Source organism: Petaurus breviceps, unplaced genomic scaffold (genome assembly GCF_028583685.1).
Source record: "Petaurus breviceps papuanus isolate PSGF00001 unplaced genomic scaffold, PetGlider_PUasm1.0 138, whole genome shotgun sequence".
Taxonomy (NCBI): Eukaryota; Metazoa; Chordata; class Mammalia; order Diprotodontia; family Petauridae; genus Petaurus; species Petaurus breviceps.
The window spans coordinates 19177900-19193763 of NW_027185694.1; the positions used below are offsets into that span (position 1 = coordinate 19177900).

General features: G+C 41.3%; 2 protein-coding genes across 2 annotated transcripts in view; one reads left to right on the forward strand and one right to left on the reverse strand.

The window, feature by feature from the left end:
- Window positions 1–1503, forward strand: part of TRAP1 (TNF receptor associated protein 1) — an 82920-nt gene extending 81417 nt beyond the window's left edge. The window contains exon 18 of the mRNA XM_069106586.1: window positions 341–1503. Within this exon, the coding sequence (XP_068962687.1) occupies window positions 341–442 (102 nt within the window). The 3' untranslated portion in view covers window positions 443–1503. The remainder of the gene's footprint in view (window positions 1–340) is intronic.
- Window positions 1504–1879: 376 nt separating this feature from the next.
- DNASE1 (deoxyribonuclease 1) lies at window positions 1880–13936 on the reverse strand. Its single transcript, XM_069106598.1, has 8 exons — window positions 13369–13936; window positions 11947–12035; window positions 11468–11551; window positions 10539–10654; window positions 10126–10238; window positions 9434–9588; window positions 7634–7730; window positions 1880–3220 (listed from the first exon to the last, which is right to left on the reverse strand). Exons 1-8 carry the CDS (start codon window positions 13513–13515, stop codon window positions 3167–3169), a joined length of 855 nt encoding a protein of 284 aa, XP_068962699.1. The 5' UTR covers window positions 13516–13936; the 3' UTR covers window positions 1880–3166.
- Between the last annotated feature and the right edge of the window lie 1928 nt (window positions 13937–15864).

Sequence of the window (15864 nt, forward strand, 5' to 3'; positions counted from 1 at the left end):
GAAAGCTGATTATGTTCAAGGAGTTATGGCTGCTACTGAGACATTTGTATTTTCCCCTTAAATCCCATTTTGAGAAAGCATCCACTCATATCTTTCATCAATCTAGAGGAGGAAAGTCTTTCTTGATGTTTTTGTTTGTATTAGTGCCATGCATTAGAATAGAAATGAGAGACACTCCCTTGTTGCCCTGCTGGTTCAGAAAAACCTAGCCCACTTTTGTTAACATCTGAACCAGAGCCCTGAACTCTATAAAGGTTAGGGATTCCCCGAATGTGGCTTTTTATCTCTTTTTCCTGATACACATTGATGTATATTTTTTCTTTTTCCCTTTGCTTTGCAGATCTATGAGAATGCTATGATAGCAGCAGGACTGAATGATGACCCGAGACCAATGGTGAGCCGTTTGAATGAGCTTCTCACCAAAGCTCTTGAAAAACACTGACTGCAGCTATATTCAAAGGATGGACATCTCTTTCTGGCAAATTCTAATGGTCTTTTAAGGGATTGAATTGAATTCATTTTGAATTTATGGAGCATCAGAAGATGTACTCTTATTGTAGAGGGGGTGAAGAATGGAAAAATGTACAATCATAGTCCCTCTGATCTTCTGTAGTAAAAAGTAACAAGAAATCTTCCTATTACACAAAAGCAAACTTGAACTGTGAAGGACTGACTTACACAAAGGGAAATATCAGAGATAAACCTCTTTTGTCTTATTCAAGGAAATTAAAGTGTTTCTTAAAGCCTCTGTTCTTGTTCTTTCAGAAGGATGAGAGACTGAAATGTTATTCTTTTGCTTTGCCCCAAATTAACTTTGATACATGTATATGCTAATACACATTTGGTACTTACTCTATATAGATATATAGATACTGGCAGGTAGGTGATGCAATGGATAGAGCGTAGCCTGGAGTCAGGAAGACATATCTTCCTAAGTTCAAATCTGGCCTCAGACATTTAACTAGCTGTGTGATCCTGGGCAAGTCTTTTAACCCTGTTTGCCTCAGTTGACCTCATCAGTAAAATGACCTAGAAAAGGAAATGACAACTCCAGTAACTCTGCCAAGAAAACCCCAAATGGGGTCACAAAGAATTGGACATGACTGAAATGGCTGAGTAACAATATGGTGAGCCCCTAGCAATGGCAGGTGGGGGTGGGGCACCAGACTGCTTAAGGAGGGGCAGACCAACCCAGGTCAGAAACAGAGAAGGTCAAAACTCCCATGCCAGTTAATAGTGGGATCATACCCATGAGTGGCCACTGTACTTCCAGTCTACCCAGTGTTCCTCCTTGTTCTCTTCCTCACCCCTCCAAAAAAAAGAAAGAAAGAAAATGGTTTGAGTTTTCCTGGAAATGGGAATGGAATTTATATTGGGTCACCCCTATACTCTTATCCAAACCCCTTTCTAACTTTTAGCATATTTGTGAGCTGTCCTTCAGGGATTTAATATGTACAATCTATAGTTATAAAAATCTAATAAATCCAATTGCCTATAAATAAATTTGTGATTTTATATATATATGTATATATATATGTGTGTGCATGTTTATGTACATATTTGTGTGTATATGTATCTACAAACACAAGTATAACTATGGTTATATATTTTTGGTAATCTGAATGTCTACCTTTTTAAAAACTTCCTTACTCTAATACATTAAATCTCTTTGAGTTTGTGAGACCTCCTCTCTCCACCTCTGGGACACAAAAAGCCAACACTGTTACAGGTTGCATATAGGAACATCTCTAGCTTCTATACAAAGCTTGCCAGAGTAAGAAATCAGTTTTCTAAGAAAGTTTTTGAGGGCATGGAAAGGTTTAGCCTTATTTTTTCCTTGGTATAATCCTTCCATTAACTCCTTTGTTAGGCGGAGTCAGGCTTTGTCCAGGTCACAGCCAGAGTTATAACTTAGAATCCTTTGCCTGGGACAAGTTCATTTGATTTGGGAGGCAGTTCATACCCCAGTTAGGAGGGAGAAAGGATGCTGATGGGGGTAGACCCATGGTCAGTTGTATCTCAGTGTGCTATGCCTGCCACGTGAAGACACTAAGGCAAGCATTGAGGGTTGTTTTAGGAGAAAATATGTGTAGTCACAGGACAGTCTCTCTTTACTCCCCCTTTAACCCTCTATGGCAAAACCCTAGTGATTCTGTGCTGGTTAAAGCTCTAATCACAAATGAGTTTCATCCAAACAAGGTAAAAAGAGAGAGACTAGAAAACTCCTTTGTTGAAAGCTGTAAAAAATCAGAAATTAAAGGACTATTTCTGATCTAAAAAGCTTTATTAGATGATTCTATAATCACTTATGATTACATTGCATTGAGACATATACAAATGTATGTTAACTGACACACAAAGTATAATACGGATCAGGACCATGACAGTCATTTATGGAGATGAGTAGAGCACACATTTTGTAGTGAACACTTGGAACATCAACAAATAGTAGTAGAATCTACTATGTACTTGCAATCTAAATCACTTTAATATGTGCTAAAGAATAGCAAATAATGAACAGAAACACATTTATTAAACATTTACTGTATGTCAAGCACTATGCTAAGTATTAACAAGCAAAGACATCCCTGCCCTTACAGAGCTTATATTCTAATATAGAAGGGGAAGACAACGTACATAAATAAGGGGTGCCCAGGACCAGGGTCTTTAATATTGATGGGTGAGTAGGGCCATAGGATATGTTGTTATTCCTTCTAGGAACAACGAGTGTTGACTTTGATCAAAGGCTTTCCTCGATTCCATTGAAGGTCTTTTTAATTACTTGTGTTTTAATTCTGTAACAATCCAGGAATGGGTGGTTTCAGGACCCTGGCTCTGGGATCTAAGTTTTAAAGCCTAATCAGCTCAGTTATCTCTTTCAGTCCTATGAAGGTAGTAGCTATTGGGTTGTTTTTTTTTTTTAGCTAAATCAGAGATACATCTTGTATCTTCAGCAGATCCTATAAGCAGTTTGCCCAAATCTAACGATAAAATACTTTGCATATTGATATTTAGGAGCCACATGAGAGGGATGGAGGCAAATAAAGGCATCAGCCATCATTTTCATTTCTTTTGGTGACTTTGACTATGGATGGTCATAAGTAGAGAGGCAGTTAGGGAAGTAGATGAAATAAGGAAGTTAGATGAATAAGGCCGTGGTGGAGATTCAGACTCTCTTCAGTGTCACTTCCACAGGATAATGATCACTGATGGCTAGAGCCTAAACAAAAGAAAAACCTTGTGATTAGGGCCATGCAACATGGATAGGAATACATTAACAAACATGGAACACCACTTTTCAAGGCAAGTATACTTAGTTTTGGGGGCACTGGGGAGGAAAGATGTGAGTCTTGTCCTCAAACTTCTATCTTGTTAGGGAAATGAGACGTAAACTTGGGAAAGATAACTAATGGTATGAATAATTTTGATAAGGGTCAAATGAACTATAACACTTGTCTGTACAGAGAGAAGGGAGTATTCCGGGCATGATTCAATAGGATCAAAAGTGGGACAGTGGAGGCAGAGTGAAGATGGTGAAGGCAGGGATTTGCCTGAGCTCTCAAACCCTTCAAAATACCTTTAAATAATGATTCAACAAATTCTAGAGCAGCAGAACCCACAAAAAGATGGAGTGAAAAAATTTCCCAGCTCAAGACAACTTAGATCAGCAGGACCCCAGCAAACCAGGAGCAGGCCTCAGGGCAACTGAAGCAGCAGTGGTTTCCAGACTTCTCAGTCCACAGATGCCAAAGGCAACTTAGAAGGTCAGCAGGAAATGTCTGTTGCATCAGGATGAGAGGAGTGCAGGCTGCACCAGCACAGCCCCAGCAAACCAAGAGTAAGCCTTGGGAGCCACTGAATCATCAGTGGCAGCAGCTGCTTCTAGAGCTTTCAGTCCATGGACGGTAAGGGGGTCAAACAATTGGTGAGAAAGAGATCACACCCTAGAAGCAGAGCTCTACTTTTAAAAAGAGTAGAGGTCAAGTAATACTCTGGGCATATGAGTAAGCAAAAAAAATTCTGACCATAGAAAACTACTATGTTGACAAGGAAGATCAAAACACACTCTGAAGAAGATAACAGAATCAAAGCTCCTACATCCAAAACCTCCAAGAAAAAATGTGAATTGGTCACAGGTCATGGAAAAGTTCAAAAAGGATTTTGAAAGCTAAGTAAGAGGTGGAGGGAAAGTGAGGAAGAGAAATGAGAGTAATGCAAGAAAATAATGAAAAATAAATCAACAGCCACACCAAAAAAAAGAAAACACTTTAAAAAAAAGACTAGGCCACATGGTAAAAGAGGTCCAAAAAGCCAATGATGATAAGAATGCAAGCAGAATTGGCCAACTGGAAAAGGAGGTCCAAAAGTTCACTGAAGAAAATAATTCCTTAAAAATTAGAATGGAAAAAATTGAGGCTAATGGCTTTATGAGAAATTAAGAAACAACAACAAAAAAACCTCCAAAAGGATGAAAAAATAGAAGACAATGTGAAATATCTCATTGGAAAAACAACTGACCTGGAAAATAGATCCAGTAGAGAGAATTTTAAAACTATTGGACTACCTGGAAGCTATGATCAAAAAAAGAGCCTAGACATCATCTTTCAAGAAATTATCAAGGAAAACTGCCCTGGTGTTCTAGAACCAGAGGGTGAAATAGAAATTGAAAGAATCCACTGATCACCTCCTGAAAGAGATCCCAAAATGAAAGCTTCAGGAATATTATAGCCAAATTCCAGAGCTCCCAGGTCAAGGAGAAAATATTGCAAGCATCCAGAAACACTTCAGATTTCATGGAGCCACAATCAGGATAACACAAGATTTAGCATTAAAGGATCGGAGAGCTTAGAATATGATATTCCAGAGGACAAAGGAGCTAGGATTATAACCAAGAAACACCTACCCACCAAAACTAAGTTTAATCTTTCGGGGGGGGGGGGGGGGGAGATGGATTTTTAATGAAATAAAGGACTTTAGAGCATTCTTTTTTTTCTTTTTTTTTCGAGGGCAATTGGGGTTAAGTAACTTGCCCAAGGTCACACGGCTACTTTTGTGTGTGTGTGTGGGTGGGTGTTAAGTGTCTGAGGCCGGAACTGAACTCAGGTCCTCCTGACTCCGGGGCTGGTGCTTTACTCACTGCACCACCTAGCTGCCCCAGTTTTGAGCATTCTTGATGAAAAGACCAGAGCTGAATAGAAAATTTGATTTTCAAATACAAGACAAGTATAAAAAGGTAAAGAGGAAAGGGAAATCATAAGGGACTTAAGGTCAAACTGCTTACATTCCTATATAGGAAGATGATACTTGTAACTTATAAGAACTTTCTCATTATTAGAGCAGATACAATGAGTACATATAGACAGAGGGCAGAGGTGTGAGTTGAATATGAAAGGATGATAACTAAAAAAAGTAAAATTAAGGAGAGAGAAATGTACTGGGAGAAAGGGAAAGGGAGAAGTAGAATGGGATAAATGATCTCATAAAAGAGATAAGAAAAAGCTTTTACAATGGAGGGGAAGGGGGGGAGGGGAGTGAGTGCACCTTACTCTCTTATGAATTGGCTCAAAGAGGGAATAACACATTCAATTGGGTTTAGAAATCTCTTACCCTACAGGAAAATAGGGAAAAGGGATAAGAGAGGTGGGTGGAGTGATAGAAAGGAGGGTAGATTGGGGGAGGGGATAGTCAAAAGCAAAACATTTTTCAGGAGGGAAAGGGTGAAAGGAAAGGGTAGAATAAATGGGGAGGGCAGGGTAGGGCAGAGGGAAATACAGTTAGCCATAGTAACTGAAAAAAATTTTTGAAGCAAGTTTTTCTGATAAAGGCCTCATTTCTTAAACATAGAGAACTGAGTCAAATTTATAAAAATAGGAGCCATTCCCCAATGATAAATGATCAAAATATATGGTCAGTTTTCAGATGAATTAACCAAAGCTATCTATAGTCATGAAAAAAATGTTCTAACTCACTACAGATTAGAGAATTCTATGGTACTACCTCATACCTATTAGGTTGGCTAATAGGACAGAAAGGGAAAATGACAAATCATAGAGGGGGTGTGGGAAAAATTCTACACTGTTAGTAGAATTGTGAACTGATTCAACCATTCTGTAGAGCAATTTGGAATTATACCCAAAAGGCTATAAAAACCATGTAAAACCTTTGATCTAGCAATACCAATTCTAGGGGTGTATCCCAAAAGAGATTAAAAAAAAAAGACAAGGACCTATATGTACAAAAATATTTGTAGCAGCTCTTTTCTTGTGGCAAAGAATTAAAAATTCAGGGGATGCCCATTAGTTGGGGAATGGCTGAACAAGTTGTGTTATGTGATTGTGATGGGATATGCTATTATGAGAAATGATGAGCAGGATGCTCTCAGAAAAGCCTGGTGAGCCTTGCGTGAGGTGATGCAAAGTGAAATGTACTGTGTACAAAGTAATAGCAATATTGTAAGATTATCAGCTGTGAATGACTTAGCTATCCTCAGTTTTTTAAATGAATGTTAAAATTTTTTTTACACATAACTGGGGGGTGGAATAAAATACTAAATAGAATTTTTTTTTAAGTGGGAAAGTGTGGTTTGGGGACCTATGATGAGTTAGACAAAAGTAGAAGGTATGCATGGGAGTGATGGGGAACGTGATGTAGCAGACCATGAAATAGCAGGACAAGTTTGGACTTGATCCTGCAGCTGTAGGTTGCTATTGAAGTTTTCTGAGGTGAAATGCAGAGTAACATTAAGTCCTTATTTGGGGGAAATTACCATGGTGTCACATGAAAGAATTTTGGAGGGAGGAGATGAATACTTTTAATTTATGTATGAGAAGGTAGGGACTGAGACTAGGGTGGTGACAATAAGAAAAGTAAATAAAGGGACAGATGTGGAAAACATTTGGAAGTATTGATAGGGATTGATTATAAAGAGAGGAAAGATTATAAATTTATATGGATGGCAATTTACAGAGGTAACCAGAGATCAGGGTTTTAGTTCTAGAAGGGACCTTAAGATCACCTAGTCCAACCTTCTCATTTGACAGCTGAGAAAGGAGACCACCTAATTTGTCCAAGGTTAGGTGGGTAACAGCTGCCACTTGAGCCCAGGCTGCAGACTCCATATCCAGGCATATTTCAAGCCTGGGTGACTGGGAAGACAGAGTAGACCAGATTTCCTTGGAAGAGATTGTAGAAAAAAGATCCTGATTTTTGGGAACATCATAATTGGGGGGCTGAGGAACAATGAAGAAAGAAAGGAGCCAGACATTCTTAAGTCCTTTGGTACAATGCTACATGGTCCTAAAGGAGGCTTTTGTCTCAATGGAAGATGCAGGGATGTGAACACAAGCACTAAAGTGTGTCTCCGATTCCAAAGTGGAAGTAAAAAGCTGTATATTGTCTGGGCTTAGCATTAGTTGATCAGCAGTTGAAAGATTTGTTTCACTTTTGATCAATGCCAGTCTTTGAGGAAGGGCCTTTATAGTACATGCATAAGATAAGTTTATCTTGAGCCAGATAGTATAGGTCTTAGCTGAAACTATATCCAAACTGCTTTAAAATACAGTAACTGTAACATCACAGGCTCACGTTCAATTAAACTTCAAAACAGGATAAAAAGTGAATGAGAAAAACTTACCATTTCATAACTCAAATTGTATGCTTCCTGGAAATCAAATGTGGTGGCTGATCCAGGCACAATGGCACTTTGTAGCTTAGTTCCAGAGGCCACAATCCTGTAACATACACCAAGGTACAAAGATCAAACCTCCCCTTGAATTTCAGGATCAACATACCTGGAGAAATCATTGCCACTCATGCCTCAGTCATACTGAGAGGAAATGGACCTGCAAGGCTAAGTGGTATAGTGCTTTGACAGGCGCATAGCCTGTAAAACTCAGAAACCATCGTCCTATTATACCCAGGGTGGACCAGTACTGGAACATTGGATTGGGACCAAGGCTGGTTTCCATATCTTCAGGGGAATGTATAGACATTGAAGAGGGTTGAAATGGGAACCACAAAGTCGGAAAACAGTGTATATAGTATCAATTGAAGATGAGACTGAAAAAGCAACTTTCAGGATCCTGGAGCCCCAGATCTGCTGAAAGCAAGGGATAAAGTCTAGCATTGGAGAATCAACCAGAGGCATAGTGTAACCCTGTCCTGACAGGTCAAGCGTATTCATAAATTGTTACTAGTCCAGAAAGGATGCCTAGGAACTTGGCAACTGTCCTCACTTCTGCTTTTGCTTCATCTGGATTAGTCTGGGTTAGACAGCACTTTGAAGCTGAATTCTTGTGATTACAGGAGCTAATTAGTTAAGGAAGGAGAAGGCAGCTGAAGACTTTTCCACCCTGAAAACTCGTTCTTGAAAAGGAATTTTGTTGGTTTTTGTGTTTGTTGTTTTTTGTCTTTTTGGAGGGGGGAAGGCAGGGCAATTGGGGTTAAGTGACTTGCCCTAAGGTAACACAGCTAGTAAGTGTCAAGTGTCTGAGTTCGAATTTTTACTCAGGTCGTCCTGACTCCAGGGCCAGTGCTCTATTCACTGCACCACCTAGCAGCCCCTGTAAAGGAGTTTTTAAGAGGACTTTGAGCTTGTCACCCCCACTTCCTGACACTTTGTGTAGAATGTTAGATAATGCTCTCCAGCTTTCTGTACTTTGTAATGTTGGACCTGAGGCAGGCAAGGAAGCAGCCTTACTGCCTCAGAGGGCAGTGGTGAAATGAAGTGACTCAAGAAAGTCTGAAAAATCAAAACCCTAGATTCATTCTGATCAATGATCGAGTTGTTTGGTTGTTTGGGGTTTTTTAGCCTCAGTTATGAATGTTAAAAATGGAAGAGATCTTAGAGACTGTCTTGTTCATTTTACTATTTTTGTGTATTTGCTATTCACTCAAAGTTACAGTTTGATGCCATCTAAAAAATGCACTTGCATGCCTTTTAATCCCCAATATGTCTTTTCCTGTATGTTGCATGCTTTTTGCTTACTGTACGATTCATGTTCCAAGAGTATGGGACTTAACAGAGAGTCAGGAAGTTAAGGGACAAAGGCAGTGGCTTAGCCAAGGTCTCACGGCCCATAATCTGTGAAGCTGAAACTAGGTGCTATCTCTCCTGAATCATGTAGCCCATCTTTATTTTGAGCATATAACATTCGAGCTGAAAGGCACTTTAGAGATCACAGAGCCTGACCATCTCATTTGACAAGTGAGGTAAATGCTCAGGAGGGAAACTGATCTGCTGAAGATTCCACAGTAGTTAGTGCCAAAGTCGGGGCTACAGCACAGGGGAGCTAAATGCAGGTAGGAAGGACTTCCAGTACTTGTTAGCAATGAATTCCTGTATCAGCATGAAACGGCCAGAATGCCACTGTTCGGAAGCTTTTCGAGGTGATCTCAAACACAGCCAAGCAGGCAGCCCAGGAACTAACTCTACCTGTCATAAGCACAGTCAGTAGTCGTCACAGTGGTGTCCGCAGTGTCAGGAATTAGCCACTGGAATGCTGGGTCAGTGCGAAGACGGATAGATGACCAATGGGAAGGGGTGACGTAGGTGCAACCAGCATTGAAGTCTCCCATGAACAGAATGTCCTGTTAAGTACAGTCCCATTGTTAGACAGGAGAGCTCTGTTTCTTTCTTTTTTTTGAAAGGAGAGGGCAAGGCAATTGGGGTTGTGACTTGCCCAAGGTCTCACAGCTAGTAAGTGTTAAGTGTCTGAGGTCGGATTTGAACTCAGGTCCTCCTGACTCCAGGGCTGGTGCTCTCTATTCACTGCACTACCTGCATTAGCATACCTCAGGATGCTAAGTGGGATAGATGTAGGGACCAACAGTGGACCTGTAATCCCTGTATAGGAAACTCCCAAGAAAGGAAACTCACTCCACCAGTGCAACTTATAATTTTACATAGTTGCCTTGGGCATTGAGAATTTAAGGGACTTGCCCAGGGTGGCATAATGGATAGATATCTGGCCTCCAAGCAAGGGAAATCCAGGTTCAAATACTCTCAGGTGGGATAATAGAAAAAATGGGAGGGGACACCATCCCTTCCTCAGCTCCCCTAACCCCCTGTCTGGCCTAGGAAGAGTGAGGTGTGTGAGGTCTGTGTTGGGCTCCTCTGGCTCGTACCTCTGTGTCCCATTTTTGGCGGACATCTAGGTAGACATCATAGAGAGCATCGATCTCAGCAACAGCGTCATCTGGGGCTGCATGCAGAGGCACGATGACGAACTCTTTCACCTCTGAGGAAGAAGCAGCAGCATCTACGGTCAGTGCTTGTCTCTGCTGTAGCGTCCCAGGCCCACTTTCCATGTCTGCATGCTCCCTGTCCCCTTTTCCCACCACCCCTGCCCCTTCCCAGCCTGGGGTACCAGCATGCTGAGCCCCACCCTCCTGAGAGGGTAGAAGTGTAGGTAAGGAGTAATGGGGGAGAGCCCTGAAAACAAGGTGCTCTTATCAGGCTGGGGGAGGATCCAGGGACAGCCTAGAGGAGGTTGGCTTTGGGGAGGCCAGGTAAGTCTTTTCCTTTGAATGCTTCTTGCCTGTAGTTGGAGACGAGAATTTGACAACGGCAGGCTCCCGGCTGAAGGTGTCATTTCCACAGGGTTCACAGCCATCATCGTAATGATAACTGTCTAGGACAGACACTTTGTCAGGTCTGCAGGGGGAGAATTCAGGCAGAGAATGAGCTTAGGGAGTGGTACATGTTCTCTTCCCTAGCTGATATATAGTCCCCAGGGTGGACGCTGGGGAAAGGATGAAGGAAAGGAGAGAATGGGTAAAGAGCTGAATTTCTCAGCTTTTGCCTGGTCACTTTCTCCTGACTTCCAAAGTCAGATATGAGCAATGAGCCCTTCTGACTCCTACTTTCTAAAGTGACTCTCCTATAGAACCAAGACTATTGATGGGGCATGCTCATAGAAGGACATGGAAGCCTACAAACCTTTACTGTTTCAATCCTGGCCTTGGAGGGTTAGGCCACTAATGATGTCTGCAGCTTCCCCTGCTCACTTTCTCATCCTGGCTTTGGGTTTTAGGTTCAGATCTCAGTAACCCTGCATCTGCTGGTCTCTGGATTCTGAGACTGACCCTGCTGATGATGTATGTCATCTATTTCTGACTCCGGCATGTCCTTAATCTGATTCTTCATTGTTCTTAGTTCCGGATCCTGTCTTCATGTGAAATGGGTCCCCTAGCTTCTCCCAGCTTCTGCTGACAGAGATGCTGAAACCCTAATAAAGTCTTGGTAGATCAGTAGAATACTAGGTGGGGAGTAGGGTGGGGTGAGAGTGGGGGAGAGGGTAGCAGGGTCCCTTTCATCCAGTTTATAGGTAGAATTCCACCTGACACAACTGCTATTACCCTTCTACCCTTAGAGGGGTAAATGCTTGTGATTAAGGATCTCAAAGTCCTTTATTTTTCTTTCCAAGAGAAGCCATCTTTGTTTCCTCTCCCAATTTGGGGGCATTACCTGAATACAAAGAGATAGCGTTCTTTATAAGTACTGCGCCCTAGAGGCTCACTGACCACAAAATGATAGGCATTTGGTGAATCTCTGAAAAGAAATGAAAAATTAAACATTTTATTCCTGTAATTAGAGGAACTATACGAAGATGGGACCAATGATGCCCTATCTCACATAACTATACCTTCTACTCTCTATATTTTCTTTCTAGATGTTTACCTGGTGCTGGAGGGTATGGTGGTCATTGTATCTCTGATTCATGGAAAAAGAGCTTGTTCTAAGCCTAAATATCCTTGGACTGATCCTGAAGATTTATGTTTTCACTATAAGCCTTTCTTAACCCCCCACATCAAACCCTTTCCCAACCTCATTGTGGTCTGGGTTTTAAACCCAGGATCTCTCCTGAGCAGCCCTCCTCTCCCACATCTTGGGATGACTAGTTACCATCTCCTTTTTGTATTTGGCAGCACAGCTCAGAGACCTACCTATTGAGTTTATCCATCAGTTTCCCCACAGCTGTCAGATAGGTGTCTCTCACCTCCTGGATGAGGGCAACATCATACTGATTCAGGATCTGCAAGTGGGGAAAGTCTCAATACACGGAAGAGAGAATTTCTGAATAAGGAGAAGCTGATATACTTCTGGACTGCGGGGTGGCATCCCCAAATCCCACCAGCCCAACTGTTCCCTCCATTCATACCTACAGCATTCTTCCCCAAGACTTCTCATGCTCCCCAGGTTCCCCACAATGACAAAACTGGAGTCAGATTTTTACTTTGTAAGCCTGCAAGCAGAATCCTATCTATTAAACTCCTCAATTCCAGTGAGCATGCTAGTGAAAATGTCAAAGTCAGTACAAAACCAGTAAGCAGGGCTACTTCTCTATTTTTATTTCAATCCTTAAACTTCCATCTGCCAGAATGAATTCTATGTTAAATAGTAAATCTCTGTTTCATACCACTTTTTTTCAGTATATATCTTTCAAAACTGTTTTCTTTTTCTGTGCTTCCTTCTAAACTTCCTTCTGTTTTCTTCTATACAATTTAAAAAATGTTTCTGTGACTTTTTTTTCTAAGATTCTTATTAATCTTCCTTCCTAAAAAAACTCCCTTCTAAGTTAATGGGGGAATAAGGGAGTGGGAAGAACTCTTTGTGATAGATCCATGTGAAAGAGCAAAACAAACACTGTGGTCGTGTCTAAAAATGGAAATCTCTTTCTGCCCCTTGTGCTCATGCCCGCTCTGTCAGGAGGTGGGTGGCAGGCTTCTTCAGAGATCCTCTGGAGACATGGTGGCCCTCCAGTCTTGCTGCCTTGGGACACATTAAGCCCCTGGCCTCTCTGACTGCACTGGGAGGCTACCTTACCAGACTTAGATAGCATCTGCCTTTATTTCCCTCAGGAAAATTGCTTCCTTATGCAATTTTTGGAGAGAACAAGTCACTGTAGTTTCTTCTTAGATTTCTTTATAATTGGTCTGATGCAAACTTCAGGATTTTGTTAGAGTAGGTATAAGAGAGTTGGGTGGTCTGCTACCCTTCCATCCCCTCCTTCAGACAACCATCTTAGATGGAAGTCTCATGATTACTTTCAAAATACACTAAAGAAATGTGTTAGTAAATGTTTAACAACTCGTTCTCAGGAGAAAAACATATGCATGACTCACTTTCAAGTTTAATATGCATTATTAACTTTATCTCCATCACTTTTCTGAAGTCTAGATAGTCAACAAAAAAATAAATTAAGCCCCGATTTGTAGAATTTGACCATTTCCAAGGTGCAAATGTTCACAACAAAAATTTAGCAATCAATTCAGAGCAGGCTCTAGCACACCCATGACTATGCCCCAAGTCTTCCTAAAATCAAGATCAGTTATGGTAACTGGTCACCTGGGTCACTCAGGACTTACCGTCACAATATAGTCAGAGACAGTGTTATTAGACATCTTGGTCTCACCAAAGGTCCTGATGTTGAAAGAGGCAATTCTCAGGCACAGAACCACTTGCAGCAGAGAAGCCAGGGAGAGGAGTGATGCTATTAGCTTCATAGTGGTCATCACCTAGAGGAGTCAATAATTAGTGATGGTGACTCCCAGATACCAACTTTGGGCTCAAAGTACAAACTGAGGAGTAGCAATAGCACAGGTGAGATATGGAAGAGGAGAAAAATATGGGAGGGCTGATTCTACCATTGGACCCACACAGATTGGACTCACCAGTCCCAGGGTATTCATTCTGAAGATCTGAGTTTGAATGCTGGCTTAAAGTGACCCCAAGAAGGCCACCTTTCTGTGCCTCAGTTTCCTCATCTGTAAAACTTGGATAATAACAGCACCAACCTCAGGAGGATCAGGTGAGTTGACATATTATTTATTCAATGAATACTGTATCGAAACTGTAGAGAACTGCTTAGTGAATTTTTAAATCTTAGCTGATTCTATAAAGAGAGATGCTGTCCACCTTAGTTGTCAAGCTCAAGAATTAGATTTTGAACTTTTTTTTAATTAACAGAAATCTGTTTTTTCTTCCTCACATCCTTCCCCACTCTCCATTCCATTGAGAAAAAAAAAAAAAGAAACTCCTTGTAACACATGCAGAGTCAAGCTAAACAAATTCCCTTATTGGCTCTGTCCAAAAAATATGTCTCTTCCTGCACCTTGAGTCCATTTCTCTGTCAGGAGGTAGACAGTATGCTTCATCATCAGTCCTGTAGAATCATGGATAGTCTTTGCAATGAACAGAGTTCTTACATTTTTTCAAAGTTATGGGCTTTAAACTTAACAGACCCTTAAAACCTTCTCATCAGATAGGAGTCCAGCCTAGGTGCTATTTGTCTAGGAATCTTCCATTAAAGTGGGGGGCTGGGGGTGGAGAAAGGCCCTTTTCTCCTCCTGAGATTTTTTTTATGTCTTTCTTAAGTCCAAAGGGAAAAATTAAGGTTCCTGGTACTTCCACTATGTAATTTCTACCAACATTCATAGGAACTGATTGTGAGCATAATCAATGACTATAAAAGAATTGATGTTCTGTTTTACTACCAGATCAAGAAAGAGAACATAAAAAGAGAACACAGACAAAAAGGCTTTTGATGGAATGTAATATAGCGGAAAGGATGTTGGATTGAGAATCAGAACTACTTGGGTTTGAACCTAACTCTGCTACTTACTATCTGGGCCTTCTTGACCTCTTGGACTAGTTCTTTCAACTTCCTGGGTCTCAGTTTCCTTATCTGTAAAATGAGGCAATTGGACTAGATATTTAAGATCTCTTTTGTCTAAATCTATGATACTACATCAGCTAAAGAACCACTGTGTCCACTGTAAGAGCTATATGGCTTAATCAAAACATTGTTTTGTATTTCCCGGCTTTTGCCTGGTCTCTTACCCCTGACTTCCAAAATCATATATGAGCCTTTAACCCTTCTAATTCCTACTTTGTAAAGTGGTTCTCCTATAGAACTAAGACTATTGATCAGGGATGCTCATAGAAAGACATGGAAGCCTACAAGCCTTTACTGGTTTAATCTTGACCTTGGAGGATTAGGTCACTAATGATATCTGCAGCTTACCCTGCTCACCTTCTTATTCTGGGTTCAAATCCCACTTCTAAAACTAGGTTAAATGACCTTGGGAAGGTCATTTAACACCTGATCCACTGGGTTTACCCAGCATTCCTCAACTAGGTGGGGTGGGGAGGGGGGGAATGAGCTAATGGGAAGGAGGAAGACCTCAGGGACCACTGCTTCTGGCTCTGACTGAGGGGCAGTGATTCCTCCATATACCCCTTTCATGTCCCTTCCAAACCTTGTTTTGGGGCTCCACATTTAGCCTCCTGCTCCTTGCACACACATCCAATGATACTCTCCTCTTAACCCTCTCCTTTAAATACACTTTGCACCCATTTATAGCCTACAATCACAGCGCCTGTCCTGCTCATGTGCTGTACATCATCCCCCATTGCTCATGCCACCAACTAGAAAGTTGAGAAGGAGAGTACTTGCAGATTCCTCCTGTCTCTTTCCACAAACCCTGCACCATGACCTGGTGGCTACAATCCCAATGAAGCCTGGAAGTTTCAACTGCCCTCATTTCCAGAGATGTACCCATGGCTGAAAGTAGCATCTATGCAAACAGGGACTTATCTCTACTTAAGGTAGAGATCACAGACATAACTCCAGTTTGTCTCCAGAAGCTTGCCACCTACCCATAATGATAGTCTTTATGCTTTAGTACAAAGCAGAAAATGACAATGTAAAAGCATATTTAGGCAAAGGAGTCCCAAAAAGCCTATGAGAACAGACCTCAAGCTTGTCACCCAGTAAAGCACCCTGAAAAGAGGTACTTTCTGCAGTCCACTTCTGCAGGACTATATGACAGCATGAAGAGCTTTGTCCTATCTGCCTATAG

Excerpts from the sequence above, each read along its gene's own strand:
- DNASE1 (XM_069106598.1), bottom strand. The coding sequence starts at position 13,515 with ATGACCACTATGAAGCTAATAGCATCACTCCTCTCCCTGGCTTCTCTG. Across the intron at positions 11,552-11,946 it reads CTGATGGATAAACTCAATAG|AGATTCACCAAATGCCTATC; the intron begins GTAGGTCTCTGA and ends ATTTCTTTTCAG. Across the intron at positions 9,589-10,125 it reads GCCAAAAATGGGACACAGAG|GACATTCTGTTCATGGGAGA; the intron begins GTACGAGCCAGA and ends TGTACTTAACAG.